The sequence below is a fragment of the Panthera pardus genome, unplaced genomic scaffold, assembly GCF_024362965.1.
Source record: "Panthera pardus isolate Hobbes unplaced genomic scaffold, ASM2436296v1 HiC_scaffold_11, whole genome shotgun sequence".
In the NCBI taxonomy this organism is placed as follows: domain Eukaryota; kingdom Metazoa; phylum Chordata; class Mammalia; order Carnivora; family Felidae; genus Panthera; species Panthera pardus.
The window spans coordinates 66,901,577-66,918,883 of record NW_026526666.1 but is presented as its reverse complement, the minus strand read 5'-3'; the positions used below and the strand labels follow the sequence as shown (position 1 = coordinate 66,918,883).

At 38.3% G+C, this 17,307-nt stretch overlaps 1 protein-coding gene across 6 annotated transcripts in view; it reads left to right on the top strand.

The window, feature by feature from the left end:
- Window positions 1–17,307, top strand: part of ELAVL4 (ELAV like RNA binding protein 4) — a 145,856-nt gene that overhangs the window by 40,582 nt on the left and 87,967 nt on the right. For 2 of the 6 annotated variants that reach the window (XM_053895572.1, XM_053895570.1), the window contains exon 1: window positions 12,526–12,636. The exons of 1 other annotated variant lie outside the window; for it this stretch is intronic. In XM_053895572.1, the coding sequence (XP_053751547.1) occupies window positions 12,589–12,636 (48 nt within the window). In that variant the 5' untranslated portion in view covers window positions 12,526–12,588. Of the gene's footprint in view, window positions 1–12,524; window positions 12,637–15,725; window positions 15,938–16,415; window positions 16,726–17,307 lie in introns of those variants that run through there. 3 more of the 6 variants (XM_019449345.2, XM_019449349.2, XM_019449347.2) reach the window with 3 other exon arrangements.

Sequence of the window (17,307 nt, the reverse complement as noted above, 5' to 3'; positions counted from 1 at the left end):
GAATGGAAGGCAGCCATTGCAATTCCATGAGGAATGGAGTAATCTGGAAAACAAGTTCTATGAGAAGTCAAAAAAGAAACTACTAATTCTTTCTGAGGAAATTTGGGAAGCTTTATTGTCTGCCCTCAGTTCAGTGTAAACTCTCAAGGCAGGGGGTTTGTGTGCCTTCTTTAATGTTAATTCTTTAGTGTCTGGCACATAGTAGGTGCTTAGTAAATACTTGCTGAATGAATTGGTGGGAATTAATACTTTAACTTTATTTTGCAGGATGAGTAGGGGTTCACTAAGCAGAAGAAGAAGGGAGGTATTGTGTTCCAGACAGAGAATAGCTCATACAAAGATACATACATAAGTGTGCACCTTTATTTACCTAAGTTATTTCCCTAAATATAATTCCAGAAGGGATTCTTGAAGAGTATGGATATCAATGGGATTTCTTGTCCTTGGACAGTGCTGGTTTATGCTTGTTGTCTTGGTGTAATTATTAATAGAGCCTCCTTGCACTCTCAAAAGTGTCTGAATTTAACCAAAAGAAGGAGAGGTCCTTTGTCTCAAGCATCAGTCAAGAAAAGTAGTTGATGTAGAAGGGCCCACTACTAGATTTCAGAGGCACTAATTCAATTCTTATTCAGCAGATATTTATTGAATGTGATTCTCTTCTGGGTACTCTAGGGACCCCTAAGGATGAACAAGGCATGGTTTTGCCTTTATTTTAAAGTGATGATTGTACATATTCTTTCCTGCTAATAGGTTATTGTGAAAATAGCACAGTAAACACTCTGAATGTTTGTTTAATGGTTATAATGAGTCAATGTATATTATTTAACCTCTCTCTGTCCTCATTAGTTGTCTTTATCTGTCAATGTAGGGTTAACAATCACAGTACCTACTTTATAGGATTATTGTGATATTAAGTGAGTTAATACATGTAAAGAGCTAATACTAATTCCTGATATAGTAAGTGCTCAGTAGATAGTAGTTGTTATGTAAAGCCACTTTGCAAATGGAGGAAAGCTACCTATAGCTCTCTGCAGCTTAAAAAGGAGAAAAGCAACTATTTGGAAGCTTTGTTTAGGGAAAGTTTCATTTGTTAATCTATTCATCCATTATTTATTATGAATCATATATGTTCCCCACCCTTTAAGGAGTTCAAGCTTAGTAGGAGAAACAGGCATGCAAGAGAAGACTTTGAATTTATATACATTTGTGTTATGAAACAATGTCCTATCAACATGTACAGTTAGAGGTCTGCTGACACCCTTCACTGGAAATCTCAGCAGAAGAGGGATGGACTTTGATTAATATTAATCAAGGAAGCAATGTGGTTAAAATGGAATTTTAGAAAGGTCAGTGTGTCTGGCTAATGGGGTTCAGTCAAAATTGGAGGTAAGGATGTGTTGATAAAAATCTAGGAGAGAGATACAGAGATTTGAATCAAGCAAATAGCAGTGGGTATAAGAAAAGTTAAAGAGATAGATCTATACAACTAAGTGGTTCTCAGGACTCTTGAGAAGCTTACAGATAACTTTTCTTGATTAGAGAGAGATATCTTGAAGGACAAGAGCAAGACACCAGGTCTATTTTCTAAGCCCGCTCTGGGTACTTGTGAAACCTGTGTTGTTAACCTTGTGTGTCCTCACTGTCACCATTGTTACACCATTGTTGAACTTTGTGTAATTGAAGAATGATTGGGAAACACGATAATTGGGGAGATTTAAGGTAGGTAGAAAGTAGGAGAGGAGTAAGCACTTTTATCCTGTGTGCTTGAGAAACCCCAGAAACTGAGGCATTATGCTTGTAATCTTGGATAGCAATTACCAAATGCTTTGAATTAGATGTACTAGAGGAGGAGGCTTGGGCCTAAGGGTGGTCTCATTGGTGCTAGAACCCAGGTCTTTTGACTCCCAATTAACTTTTTTCCTACTGCACTATAGACTGGACAAGACTAGATTTAGACTAGACTATATTGGTTTAGTGGGACCCACTCTTTTCCCAACCAGGAGAGCAGTACTGTTTTATTTGTTTATATATTAGGAATTCTAATAAGCTTTTACTTAGATAAAAAGCACTTACTGGGAAAAAAACCTTGAAAGTAAATCCTCTGGAGTTACAAACCAGCTAAATAGCCTGCTACTCCTATAGTGCAGAAGTGTTGACTCTTGACTCTCCTTTTAAACTAATTATACATATATATTATATATATAAATTATATATATATACACATACATATATACATATATATGTATATATACATATATATACAAATGTATATACATACACATATCCATAATGATGTAATTTCATACATGCATACATATACATACACACACTAAATATTAACTGTTATTATTCATATAGGCAGTAACATTAAAGAATATTTAGAATACATTATTAATTCTCTCAAGCACTTGCACATCCTAGAGTTCTTCCAGAGTCCTGATTGTGTAGAGCATGGTAATGTGGGCAAATGATGAATTCACACTCCAGGCTGCAGCAGTATCCTCCTCTTTTCCATGCCTTCCACATCATCCAAGACTTATTGGAGTTCTCTGCAACTGGTACTTCTCCAGCTATGGAAGCACAGATTCAGTGTGCAAACTCTCATATTATAGCCATTAAATGAGGTTGCAGACAGAGCATTGCCATCTCTAGTAGTAAGACAGTGGTCTTTGTTGAAAGCTCATGGCTTCAGCTCGATGGATTTGTCCTGAAGAATAACTTCCGCTTTAGAGTTTCGGATTTTAGTCATTTGAGGATTTCCAGAGGGATAAAGACCTTACTTTGGTAGAGATTTCTCACATAAAAAAAAAACGGTTCTCTGGAGGGGTGGATTCCAAAAGTTAAGGTTTTTTTGGAGTCCTCTTTGGTACTCATCTATTTTTTTTTTCATTTTTTAAATTTTATTTAAATCCAGGTTAGTTAACATATAGTGTAATAATGATTTCAGGAATAGAATTTGGTGGTTCATCACTTACGTATAACACCCAGTGCTCATCCCAACAAGTGCCCTCCTTAATGCCCATCACCCACTCAGCCCTACCCCCCACCCAGCACCCCTTCAGCAACCCTGTTTGTTCTCTGTATTTAAGAGTCTCTTTAATGGTTTGCCTCCCTCTCTGTTTTTATCTTACTTTTCCTTCCCTTCCCCTATGTTCATCTGTTTTGTTTCTTAAATTCCACATAGGAGTGAAATCATATGATATTTATCATTCTCTGACTGACTTATTTCTAAGACAAGCCATTTCTTTTTTAATGTTTATTTTTGAGAGAGAGAATGCAAGCAGGGGAGGGGCAGAGAGAGAGGGGGACAGAGGATCTGAAGCAGGCTCTGCTGATAGCAGAAAGTCCTGTGCAAGGCTCAAACTCACGAACTCGAGAGATCATGACCCGAGCCAAAGTCCAACCCTTAACCAACTGAGCCACCCAGGCGCCCCTAAGAGAAACTCTATTTTAACCTGCCATGTGATTATGTTCATTTTACTTTAGCAGATATTTACTGAGCACAAACTACAAGGCAGCCAATGCGCTCAACTGGAGGGAAACAAAGACACATAAGAACAGCCCTTGCCCTGGAGTATCTTTTTGTTTCTTTTTTTAGTTTATTTATTTTGAGAGAGTGTGCATGTACCTGTGTGTGAGCAGGAGAGGGGCAGAGAGAAAGGAAGAGAGAATCCCAAACAGGCTCCACATTAACAGCACAGAGCCCTATGCAGGGCTCAATTCCAGGAACTGTGAGGTCATGACCTGAGCTGAAATCAAGAGTCAGAACCTTAGCTAACTGAGCCACCCAGGTGCCCCACCCTGGAGTATCTTGAAAGCAGCTCAGGGAAACAGACCCGTAAACAACTGTGATGGTGGAGGCAGGAAGAATAAGCTGCTATAAAAGCTCAAATAATGAATCAGCTCATTTTGCTTTGTGAGGTTGAAGCCTTGAAGGATGAATGTGATTTTCCAGGGAGAGAATGCATTTCACATGGAAGAAATAGGAACAAAGGCATGAGGTAGAAGGGCCAAGCAACATGGGAGAATAGACTGGCATGTCTAGAGCTGTATATATGGGAGGGAATGTCCCAAAGGACTCAGGAAACTTAAATGAAGACCAGATTGCAAAGAGCCTTGAATTCCATACTGAATAATTGGACTTGATATAAGCAGTGAGGATCATGGAAGGTGTTTTAGGCAGGAGAAGAAAATCATAGCTTGAGCGAAATAGAAGTGACAGTATTTGATTCTGTTTAATCTTTAAAAACAATTTCATGTGTTTCTACCTAATACTAAAAATATTTAGCATCTTTGAGTATGTAACAGCATTTCCTATACCCTATAAAAATACATGCTTTATGTGTATTTTTTCACTTAAGCCTCACACCTTAGGCATTATTATTGTCCCATTTTGAACATGATGACACTAAAACTCAAAGAGAATCTTTAAACTTGATCAAGGTCCTGGTCAAAGCTTGCAAGTTTAATGATTTTAACCAACTGTCTCTAGTTCTGTATTTTATTAAAATAACTTTGGTCACCAGACTGGATATCGGAGGAACATAATACCAACCTGGCTCTTCATTTGAGACAGATTTTTAAATCCTCAAAAGCTTCACTTCCCTTTAGCCAGCATTCTTACACTTTAATGTCAGTTGAAAATCTGAGTTAACCTTACCAAAAATTTTGTTTGCTAATTAAAAACTATTTATCTATAGACTCTGACATATTAGAGCTGGCAGGGACTTCAGAAATCGCCTAGTTTCAGTTCTTATTTAATCGAGAAGATTCTGGTCCAAAGAGGAGAGTGATTTGCCCAAGGTCATAGAATTATTAGTGGTAGAGATGGAACTGGCCTTGAGGTCTTCTGGCTCCTTCTTGTATATTCCCTAGTGATTTAAAATGGATCTTACTTTCAGGAACACACGTCAAGCACCTACTGTGTATAAAGGTCATTGCTCTAGGCACGTCCTTCAGTAACACCCTGACACGTGGAAACATATAAAACTTCATGTCAGGTGAATGGTACGGTTTTGTTATCTACTGATACCAAGTAAAAATACGTCTTTTCTCTGTCCACATCATGGAATTGGCACACATAGATCAATAGTGAAGATGTTCATTGTTCTAAGCCCTTGTGCATTTTGTGCCCGAGGGACCCATGTGCTAATAGACAATAAACAAATTTCAAGCAGAAGTTTATATATTATTTGAATTATGAAAACTTTTAAATTTTTTTTTAATGTTTATTTATTTTTGAGACAGAGAGAGACAGAGCATGAACAGGGGAGGGTCAGAGAGAGAGGGAGACACAGAATCCAAAACAGGCTCCGGGCTCTAAGCTGTCAGCACAGAGCCCGATGCGGGGCTCGAACCCACAGACCGCGAGATCATGACCTGGGCTGAAGTCGGATGCTCAACCGCCACCCAGGCGCCCCTGAATTATGAAAACTTTAAGATGACAAAAGAGCTTCAAAATTTTTGAACAAGATAAAAGTTTTAATGATAGGCATAACATATATGACATGAACATTTTATATCCCTAAGGGTTCTTGATGGTTAGCAAAACCTTTTGCAAGCCTTCTCATTTCACTGACAATGTAAAAACAATTAAATGTGATGATTATTCGATATCCCATCATCCAGTTTATAGACAATGAAGTAAACAAAGTAAGTATTGAATAATAAAATCAGTAAGTAGCTGTTTGGGGTAAAGTTGAAATTTTCTTTTTATATTTTTCTTTAAACTGTCCATAGAATCTTAGGTTACATATAATAAATATAGTTTGTAAAACCCTGATGTAGGTTTTAAAAACTGTGATTTAAGTTGTTCACTCTTCTCAGTAGGGAGCAAACTGAATAGTGAGGTCAATATCAGTAACCCTTTTTAAAGAACTTAAGTATAATTTCTGTAATAACCTAGGATTAATGGTGACTTGATAAAATAAAAGTTATGTATTTGTGAATAATTTCAGAGTAAGACCAGGGCTTTTCCAGAGACTGAAATTTCACAGGAGCCCAGCATCATTATGGTTACCACATAATATCATAAAGAAAAGTTAGCATGAAATAGATATTTGTAGCCTACAAGGCTTTGGGGGCTGTAATGTTAAAACATCTGTTCAAAAACCTTACATTAAAAAAAATACTCATCTTCATTAAAGATGTGATCCTTTTCAAGGAGGTATTTTGAACTTGAAGCTGCTGTTGCTAAGGGGTTGCTAAGGGAAATGAGCTACTCAGCACTAATGTGCAACTTTACTCTTCTGCTTAAAAGTAGTTAAATCATTCCCCCAGCTTCAGAGTCAGAGAAGAGAACTAAAAAGGGTCAAGTGGAAAGTTGCCTCTTTCTGACAGGTATATAGCATGCCTCTCTTGTTTTTCATGGTTTTTCTTCATCTCCCACAGAGATTGGAAGCAACTTTCTTGGGCATAAAAAGGGTGAAAAGGTAAACAAGACTGCTGTGCAGGGCAGGGCTTATAATGAATGTAGACTGTTCCTAAGGCAGAAGGAAGTACCTGACCACTGAGAGAAATGCAGCTGCTGATGAGCAACCTCAGGAAAGGGCTTTTTATAATAACCCTGCATTAAGGGTGACTTGAAAGAGAAAGTTGTTTATTAATGAATAAAGTACCAAACAATTGTGTCCTAAGCATTTGGTTTTAAAGTTTTTCTAAAATATTTGGAACCAATTATTTCTGTTCTTTTACCGAGTGCCCACTATGTTCTAGGTACTGACGTTCTTCGTGCTGGGATGATAAGGCAAACAACATGCAATTTCTACCCTGCAAGCTCACAGTAGAGTGTGAAAATAAAAAAGAACTATAATTCATTGAATACAATCTGTAATAAAATTGTTTGAAAATTGTTGACATTTAGAATTATGCTCAGAGTTGAATTTTTGATAAAATTTGGAAAATATTTGGAGAGATTAATGTCTTGGGGCTTTAGTAGACAAGTCCATCTGAGGATCAGGCACTCTTTCCTCCACTACCAGAGATGGAGGAAGGAATAGCACACACACAAAATTATAGCAGGCAAAAACATGACCTTGGTAATTCTCATAGGACCAGGATTCTGTCATCACCTGGTGGCAGAATACTGAAATTGCCAGCAATAGGTTAGGTTTTTTGTTCTTGGGTTTGGTTTGGTTTTTTACTGTTATTGTTATACTGTCAGCAGATATCAGTGACATTACTTTGAATGTTAGTTTCTGAATATATAATAACATAGAGAATAAGACTTAAATTTCTCTAGATCTACACTCTTCTATATAAGGTAGTATTTGTAGTGAAGAGTGTGGATTGAGATTGGATATGTATAAATATGCCTCTTACTAGCTGTGTGATCTTGAGCAAATCATTTAAATTCCCTAATGTTTTGTTTCCCTATTGGAAATCTCAGAGTTATGAGATTAAATGAGATTTATAGGCAAAGTGTCTAGTGCAATGTTGGATACAGAGTAGATGTGCCGTAACTATTAATTCCTATTCTTTTTATGAAAGTACTTACTGAATAAAAGGCCTACTCTCCCACAGTCATATCATAATATTCCTCTTTTTATAACTTTAAAAATGTGGAAGAGATTGGAATAGATTTAGAGGAAACCTCAAAGGGGGTCTAGCTACAATGAGCTGGCTGCCAATATCCCCTTCCTTCCATACTCCCCCACCTTTGTTATTATATAAAATATCTGGAATTTTCCTAGACAAATCCTATCATTCTTTAAGCCTAGTATTAGTTCCAGCTTCTCCCCTGAAGGCTTTCCTCATCAGTGCAGAAGGCATCCTCACCATCAACTATTCTTCAGTATTTTATTTTGATACTATTCCTTTTATATTCCTTACACTATCAAGATTCATGTGTAAATATGAATGTTTCTTTCCCAGCCAAACTGTAAGCTTCTTGAAGGTGGGAATTATGACTTGTATTTCTTCTTCTTCACACTCAGAATTTAGCACTGAACTTTACCTATTGGACTAAGTTCTAATCTGCAGCAGACATTTTGGTTAGAACTGGAACAGACCATTCAGCCTTTCTTAGTTATTGTTGTCTTATTATTCTCTAAATGTTTTTGAGAGTCTTTGAATTGTATCTTCCTCAGCAAGATTGAATTATCTTATAGCGAGGTACTAATTGATACAGTTTTCCCTATTTTCCATATTAATAACAGGTACCATATAGAGTGCTGCCTCTACAAAGCCTATCTGTTTTAGTCTTGGCAACAAACCTTAAGGGAAGTATTACTGTGCCCATTTTACAGGTGAGGAAACTGAGACTTAGGGAGCCTAGCATATCTTTTTCCCTAAGATGGTGTTTAGTGCCTCCTAGTTGAATCACATGAAATAGGCCTTGGAATAGTTTTTGAGATGATGTTGAATGGAATCGTTGATCTTTATTCCTTCCTCATAATTGAGTGTTGCCTGGAGCCTGGCTCTGTCCTGTAAGGGGCTCAGGACATCAGAGTTCATCCAACCGATGTTTGCTGAGTAGCTACTGTATGTAAGGAATTTTGCCAAATTTGGAAGAAGTAAAGAATTAGGTCTGAATCAGGTACTCATCATACCTGCTAAAATTTTTTGCTTTCCAGCTTTAGCTATGTCCTGTAAGGGGCTCAGGACATCAGAGTTCATCCAGCCGATGTTTGCTGAGCAGCTACTGTATGTAAGGAATTTTGCCAGATTTGGAAGAAGTAGAGAATTAGGTCTGAATCAGGTACTCATCCTACCTGCTAAAATTTTTTGCTTTCCAGCTTTAATCCTTTGTCTCACTCACTTCAGATTTATAGCCTGGTCATAATGACAGGCTAAATGAGATACATTTTGAGGACATGTTTAGTTAGAAGCACTTCACAAAGAAATCTCTTGGTCACTTTTAGATGAGAAAAAATTACATCTTTTTCTTTCTCTTCTAGTCTGTATCCATCTTCCTCATTCATTCAACAGATATTTATTAAGCATATTCTTCTATGAAGTGATGGAGAGGAAGTCTTACTTTTAGATAAGGAAAACACCTTTCTAGAAGAATGCTTAGATATAACCGTTGTGATTCCTATGATGTTGTGTGAAATTGTGCATATCAAGTGCCTAGTGTAGTGTTCAGTATACAATAGACTGCTGGTAAAAAACAGTTTTTATTTGTACTTTATAAGTCCTATTATTTTATTTCTTCTTCTCGTCCCTCTCCTCCTCTCATCTTCGCTTCCTTCTCCTTCTCCTCCTCCTTCTACAATACTTTTTTACGATACTATACATTTTTTCTTTATTTGTAGTTGCAGAATTATGAGTCCAGAATTTTTTTTGAAAAAACTCTTGTGTTGAATTATTTTCTAAACTGTATTAATCTGGTTAAACACTGAATCCTTTGATGGTATGGCTATTCCATATTTATCTGTTCAGTGGCCTTTGATTTGTAAAGATTTATATTTACATGAGGGTATTTTGTTTGTTTCTTTTTTTATTATTTTTAGTGAAGCTCATCTGAGCTGAAATGGAAAGGCCCCAAATCCTTTAATGCAGGGATCTTCAGAAATCTCTGTGTGTTTGCACATTGACCCTGTTGAGTTTTCTTAGGCTGTGATGAAGAATATAACAGTGAAAAGTCCAGAGAGGGACTCCACCTAAATTAGATTTTTTTTTTGATAAATGTGTATTTACCTTTTTCAGAATTTTGTAAGTAAGGCAGTTTTCCTGTCCTTTAAATTTTCTTTCCCAGAAAGACATCCTAGTGCTTTAAGGGAATGGTCAAAGGCACTTTTGAAAAAGCATACCTTAATTCTGAAAAGAAATCTTCTGCTTTCAGCTGCTATTCTAGCATAAGGCATAGGAATGGAAAGAAAATGGGAAGATCAAGTGTGAATCAACCCAGAGGTTGGTTTACCTGCACAGGTGAACTCTAGGCAATTTAAGTGGACTAGACATCCATTTGTCACATTTTCCTACACAGGAGCATTCTTGTAGCTCTTTCCTGCAATCCATAGTAGACAAAACTACTTAGGAAAGAGAAAAGCATCATACGGTCAGGTCATATATCTCTAAGAGAACATCGACAGTGAATTCCAAGACTCCATGTCAGTCTGGTGCATTTTTCTTGCCTCTATGGTATGTTTCCATTTTCCTATAAAATTTGATTTAATGTTTTTAACAGGAAAAAGAAAGACAAAACCAGTGCCACAATTCATCAAAGGAAAATTAGGCTTTAAATTTTATCCAAAGCCCTTAAATAGAGTATACCATTGTCTGGGCATACTGATTGTATTTTCTCTAAAGGAAGAAATGCCAACAGTTTTGTGTCTATTTTTCAAGGGAAGAGGGAGAAGATAACAAGAAATAGCAAGCACTACAGGAAAATGTCAGGTCATAGTCACTGATGATGCTATTTAAATGGTGTGCCATAATCATATTAGGACAGAGCACGTGGAATTCCTGATTTCTGCATGACAGTGAAGAAGGGCCAGCAATTATCTGTGTGTGTGTGTGTGTGTGTGTGTGTGTGTGTCTGTTTGTTCTACCTTCCCACCCTATTTTGCTAATTCAATTGAGGTGCAAGAAGAGATAATCCAGATACCCAGAACAGGAGGAAAAAAGTCTGCAGCTGTGCTGGGAGGGACTGGTGTGAAGAGAGAGAGGCTCAGTCAGACTTGGAGTTTTGTGCTATTGCACGTGAATGCTCTGGAACTGCCCTAATCGACTGAAAATGAGCCGGCTACGGTCATATGGAACAGGTCTGTTTAGCCACATCGCTGGGTAGCATGGCAGATGGTAGACCGTCAATGGGTGGTATTGATTGGCTGGATTTGCCTTAGGGTAACAAGACTATGGTCCTTAAAACCCCACTTCATCTTATTTTCCTTTGTGTAACTACGTACAGTTGTGGTTTACTCTTCTCACTCCCCAAGCCCCCAATATCTCCCTTTTTCTTTTTTCAAATCAAAAGCCTTTCTTGGTAATCAAAATAGAGAGGTTACCTTGAGATAAACACTCTTTAAATTATCACCAAGGCAAGAAAACTCGGGAATATTTTATTTACTAGGCTGATTACATTTTAATGTTTGAAGAAAGTGACATTTTTTAATTAGTGTTTAAGACATATGGTGAGTGTACAAATTAGCTTATTTCATACAACCAGAATTTGATGAGAGCAACTCCTTCTCATTCCCCAGTTAAAAATTGTCACTTGAAACTTAATATATGCGAGGAGGTTAAATGGTATTAAGCGAGGCAGCCTAGACTTAAACATGAAGGAGACAGTCACTATTGTATGTGGCTAAATATTGCCTGGATGGGCTGGAAAAATACTAGTATCGACATTTGTGTTTGCAAGAGGATGTGTAAGTTCTAGGGCATTAATTTTGTCCAGCCAAGAAAACAAAATTCCAGGTATCTGTGTGTGTTGGTTTCTCTTTTAGATACGAGAGAACGTAAAATAGTGCATGCATGCTCTTTAATAATATCCTCCTTTAAATCAGGCCATATAACAATATAAGGGATGAGATTTATTTATGTCCAGGTGATTCTTTATCTTTGAACATCCACCTTCCATCACTTGGGGCTTTCAGCTTGGGACATTCTATTTATTCCTGGCAGAGGAGCAAATTAATTGGAATAGAATTGTACAAAGGAGACACCACGTTAGCTATACATCCAAAATAACACAGGACAGAAATGTTCCACGTTGAGGTGGATCTTAGGAAAAAAGAATAGGACTGAGGAGAGATATGATTCATTTGCTCTTGTGGTCATTTATAGCTATTGGTATGATTGTATTTTTAAAAGAGATGCTTAAGATTTTGTTTCTGTTTTTTTTCCCAGTGTCTTTATGTTTAAGCTTTTGGTTATTTCCTATCATAAAAGACCCTATCAAATAACCTCATGCTTTACTCAGAAGAAAAGTTGTACCCTTAAACTCTTTCCTCCATCTTGTATGTGATTCATCCATATGCTCACTTTTGATGGGTTTTTATCACGTGAGTCAATATTTTTCTCTTTTTGCTAAAGGAAAATATTTCCAGGGAGTTTTTGGTCCCTCCCCCACGGCCCTGCTCTGTGTTGATTGCATTTTCCTTGTTCATCCTTTGCTGAATGAAACAAAGCGTGTTTGTGTTTCATTCTTCACAGTTCTTATTAGAATTGGTGATGGTGTTTTGTTTCCTCCCTATAAGTCAGGAGAAGGAATTTTATTTGTTTATTTTGACAAGATACAGAGAGATACAAGACACGATGCCTATCATGTCACACTGTACACCTAAAAGGCGGGGGCGGGGGTGGGGGGGAACACCACGATCCTTTAAGATGGTTCATTTGAATCTGTGCACTCTACCCACCTGGTGGTTATATAGTGAACTGTTACTTTAAAGAGTAGTTTAAACACCAGCCATGTTTGGGGCAGGCTGCTCTTGCAAAGAGAGCAGTACATATAACAGGAGTCTACTGTGTGTGAGATAAGGGGAAAATTCAGCTCACTGACTAGAGGTTTTAATGTGCGAACTCTAGGGAAATAATATATTGACTGTTCCGTGGCGCGCAAGAAAATTGAAGAACCCTTTGCAGACGGAGTGCTTTGCAAAGGATTCTATCTGTTTCTCTTAAAACAAAATCTGTGGCAAGATGTTTGAAATCAGCAGGACGCTTAATGCTGCTTTGTTAAATAATGAGGTAATATTTTGTCACTTTTTTTCTGGGCAGCATCTGTTTCCCTTCCCCCCCTTCATTTTTCCCCCCTATGTTTATGAAGGATTCTTTTTTCTTTTTCTTTTTTTCCTCTCTTTTCTTTTTCTCTTTTTTTTTTCTTCTCATGGAAGTCAAGGAATACAATTCACGCTTCCCTTTCTGTTCCTTCCTTTTGGTGCTTTTGGAGAATTTGGTTTGTCTTTTTTATTTGCAGTTTCAGCCGGCTGCTGTTTCCTAGCCCATTGTGCCACGTAAGGCTTCTCCACTGCGCGGAGTAGGTAGTTATTAACGCTGAATTGGCTTCTGGTACAGTCCATCTGGACTCTGTGTGGGAAAGCTGGCTGCCGGCGACTGATGCTGACATATCTGCAACCTTTGGGATGTGTGCATGGTGGCAAGGGGCTGACTGATATGAGATTACTTCTTTTAAGGGAAATTGTTATTAATGAGTCAAGAAACTGCTCTTTTATGGTAAGAGGGATACAGCGGCACTGGCAGCCCCACAGCTCTGGGATATCATTTTTAGGTTGCCTTAGCTGCCTGAGTGAGACAAGTTTCTTTCTGTGGTGGTGGAGGATTGTGGCAGAAAAAAAAATCGTGCATGACTGGGAGACTCGCCTGCCTGATTCTTGAGATAATATATTGAGAATCTGTTGCTTTACAAATGTCACACCACTGATGGAGCGGTCAGCCCCTCACTCTGAAAGATGAATGGTACTATTGGAAATGCAATAATAAGGTTGACTTTTCCCAACAATAGGATTCTGCCTTTGTCTTTAGAGAAAAGGCCTCTGAGGACATTTGTGCATTTGTTTGAGGATTCCGTTGAAAGACTTTAGAGTGGAGGTTTTTTGGAGAAGTAATCAATATACAAAGTGCATGGATTTTTTTTAGCCTAGCACAACCAGCTAATTATTTATACTGTAATATACAGTTCCTGTTTCGGAAAAGTGGCCAGAACATCTTTTGATATACCTACTGTTGATTGATACCTAAGTGTGCTGAGATTAGTAAGGAAGGGAGAGAATGCTTTTAAGACATTGTGACTCTTATAACCTCCAGAGAGATACAAAGTAAAGATTTTGGTCTGGAGCGGAGCTGTTTTCATTTGTGTTTTTCAGCATTGTGTTCATGGTTTTCTTTTCACAATATTTTGATATTGATAGGATTGCATTCAGAGTTTCTGTTGTTGATTTGGGGCACCTGTACCTTCCCTGTGTCTGTATGTTGAGCTCTTTAGAACACTTAACCTATGAATTCGTCCCTAGAACACAGTTCAACAGATACTATAGTACTGTTGTGACTTGTAGGACTCTGTATATTTGCTGGAGAAATTATTTTAAAAGTTTACTTAGACCAGTATTGTTTCACCATAACTATTGTTACCATTTTAACATTTCTACTTTTCTCTTTCATGTATTTTTATTTCGAACAGCTGAATGTATCATAGAGTGTACCCAGCACATACCGTTTTGTGGTGTATCTGTATTTTTAAAAGTGTGAATATGTACATTTGTGTGTGTGTGTGTGTGTGTGTGTGTGTTCATGAAATAGTAGCTGGGAAAAAAACAGTTTTAATTTTTTTTAATATAAAGGTCATTTTCTTTTCTAACAATTTTTCATGGGCCCGTCTTTTCTTGGACTTCGAAGCCCAGAGTGTAGCATGATTTTCGGCCTCTATTTCTATTCTGCCCAGTCCCGTCTTGCTGTCAACTACAGCCAAAGATTTAAAATAATGTTGAATTATTTCCTTAGTAATACTTGTTACCTCTGTGTATTCATTGAGGAACAAATTGACTAAATTGTGAATTAAATAAATAGCAGTAATTTAGCCTTTTGGATAGAAGTAAAGCAGAAACTCTTCAGGTAAGCCACTTTAAAACCCAAACCAGAACAGATTACTATCCTATTGGAAGACTGGTGTCGCAGAGGTTATGACATGTGTAACATGGGCAGACAAACTGTATACATCACCACACACTTGCTAAATAGCTCTTTGCAAGTCTTTCAAGGGGCCAAAGATAAAATACATCTTTTGAAGGAGAGAAGCAAAATCACGTGTTCAGTTAAGCAAGATGAGCCCTCTGCACCGGTTATGAAATGATGCTATTGTCAAAAGCATGCTTTACCATTCTCTATAGCAGTAGTGAAAGCAGAGAAAATGTGTTTTAGTGGATTTTTAAAAATTCAGATCATGCCTCTATCCAAGTTGAGAAATATATTCATTTAAATAAATCATTCATCATTCTCTGTTTTGAAAAGCTCAGACAGAAGGCAGAAAGGTAGAGGCTGACAACTTTCCCCCTCCCCCACCCCAGCTTTTTTTCTTTTTTTTATTAGGAAGTAGTTTTCTGAAGCAAACTTGTATGAACCCAGTTCACAGAACAAGCACAGTCTCAAACTTGCCTTCTCTTGAAACCCTGGCCATGTTAGCTGCACAAGGAGCATTACTTACTGAAAATCAGCAATATTAGGAAATAATAAAGTTAAAACGTGGATGTATTAGCACATTAAAGTGCTTTTGTTGTATCTTTAAGCCTAGAGGCAGATCATTAAATATGCATTTCGCTAGAAAGCAACTGTCCAGAAAGATAAGGTGGTTGAAAATATTCCATACTGGAAAAGCCCTCTGTCAAAGGGGTTTGATGGTGCAGCCCTCAGGACAGGGGAAAGGGAGGACACTCCCACTATTAAGGTTTGCAAGCGGCGGGTGACCTGCAGTTGTTACAGTACTTTTGAGCTGGGAGGAGAGAAAAGGTAAAAATACAAGTATGGCTGTTGTTGCTTCTGCCTGGCCTTAATTACCAGACACAAGAAGCAGTTCAGAAATCTGGTCTCTGTTGTTGTAGAGGTCACCAAATCATTAACATCGTCAATCTGGCAGTAGCTAATTTAAATAGCACCTGATGTTGCAACGCCTCCCTTCCTTTCCCCAGCCAATCAGATCCTGGCTTCGGCTGACAGATGGTCCCATAAATGGATGTAAAAAGGGGAAGCTTCGAGCCAATTTCAGCAAGGCTCTGTTCAGTTGTTCTTATCTACATCCTAGAATCGGGGGTTTCAGCTCACTGCTCCTTTTCTTTCTTTTTTTTTTTCTTTCTCTCCCCCCATCCCCTCCCCCCAAATAATTGATTTACTTTACAATCATCCACACTGTGTTTTGTGGATCTTTAAATATATATAACAATAGTAGTCATTTAAAAAATACATTCTGAAACCTTTGCAAATTTTAAGAGAAGAGTCGAAGCTCTGCGAGACCCAATATTTGCCAATAAGAATGGTTATGGTAGGTATGACTAGATTTATAATCTGTTGTTTGTGTTGCTGGAGGGAAGAAAAACATCTACACCTTGACCAGTCTTATGCTTGCACAAGAGTTTAGTTCTCTGCTGCTGTTTGGTTCCTACATTTACTATCTCTTTTGTGTAGAGAGTGCCGGTAGGTCCTTTTATTGAAAAGCAGTGGGGAAATAGATTGTCATTTTTAACAGGTCATTGTCAATTTTCCCTTCAACATAAAGGAGGGGGGTGATGTAGAGGGGAGGTGGGCCGAAATAATTGCTGATTTTTTGAAAGAGATTATATTACATGAGACCATGTTGGCAAAAAAAAAAAAAAAAAGGGTTTTGTTCTGTGTTTTTTTGTGAGGGAGAGGGGGTTTGTCTATGTGCCTGGGTTTTGTGGGGCTGGAGGGGATGTAGCGGGGTTAGGAATCTCCATTTCCGTGCTGGAAATTTAAAGCTCGAGAGGCAGTTCCTGGATACTGAACGTTGAGATGGGCAGTTGTGTTTCGGGGGACTGCGCAGTCAAAACGGCAAAGAGAGTGATTTATTTGGGCTTCAGTAAATGCTGCATCTTGTATTTCAAAGAGTTTCCTGTCATGACCTCATAAAAAAGAGGAGGCGGCTTGTATGTGTAGCGGTGCCTGGCGTGTTGAGTTGTTGCTTCCTTCTCTGGGCAGCAGCTCTGTAAGAAGGAATGTCAGCTTTTACATAACGTTCCTTTCCGCTTTTGACACACTGTGTGAGGGTCCATCTTCTTCTGATCACAGATGGAGTGGAATGGCTTGAAGATGGTAAGTGAAAATTCAGAGGAAGGCAGCTTGGAGATTCCAGCCTTGTGTGTGTGTGTGCGTGTGTGTGTGTGTGTGTGTAAGGATGATGGACTGTGCATCGTAAATCACTGTGCAGATCGTGTCTGTGTCTGTGTGTGTGTTTATTAGTATTTCTCTTTTCTGAAACCCAGCATCCATCTCCAAGTGTAATGGCACTGCATGCACACAAGGCACACACACTGCCTCTTCCATCGAACACACATTTAGCCAAGCGAGGCTGGTGTCTTTTTTGACAATCACAATGTCACCGTAGCTGTTGGCTGGCGTGTCCACCGCCTCTGTGAGCTTTCAACAGAATTACATGACTGTTAAAGTTAAAGGCACATTTCTTTTTCAGTCTCCTGCTAGGAGTGATGGGGAAGGCTGGGTATGAGGGGTGGAGGAGGTGAGGTTCAGTACCAGCAGATGCAATTGTGAAGCAGGACTTTTGGATGTGGAAAGGGAAGTGGAAAACCATTCTGCCAAAGTAGTAAATCTATTTTTAGCATCATCTTTTTCGGGAAAAAAAGAAGCAGGGAAACTCCTTGAGTGCCGCTCCTGTCG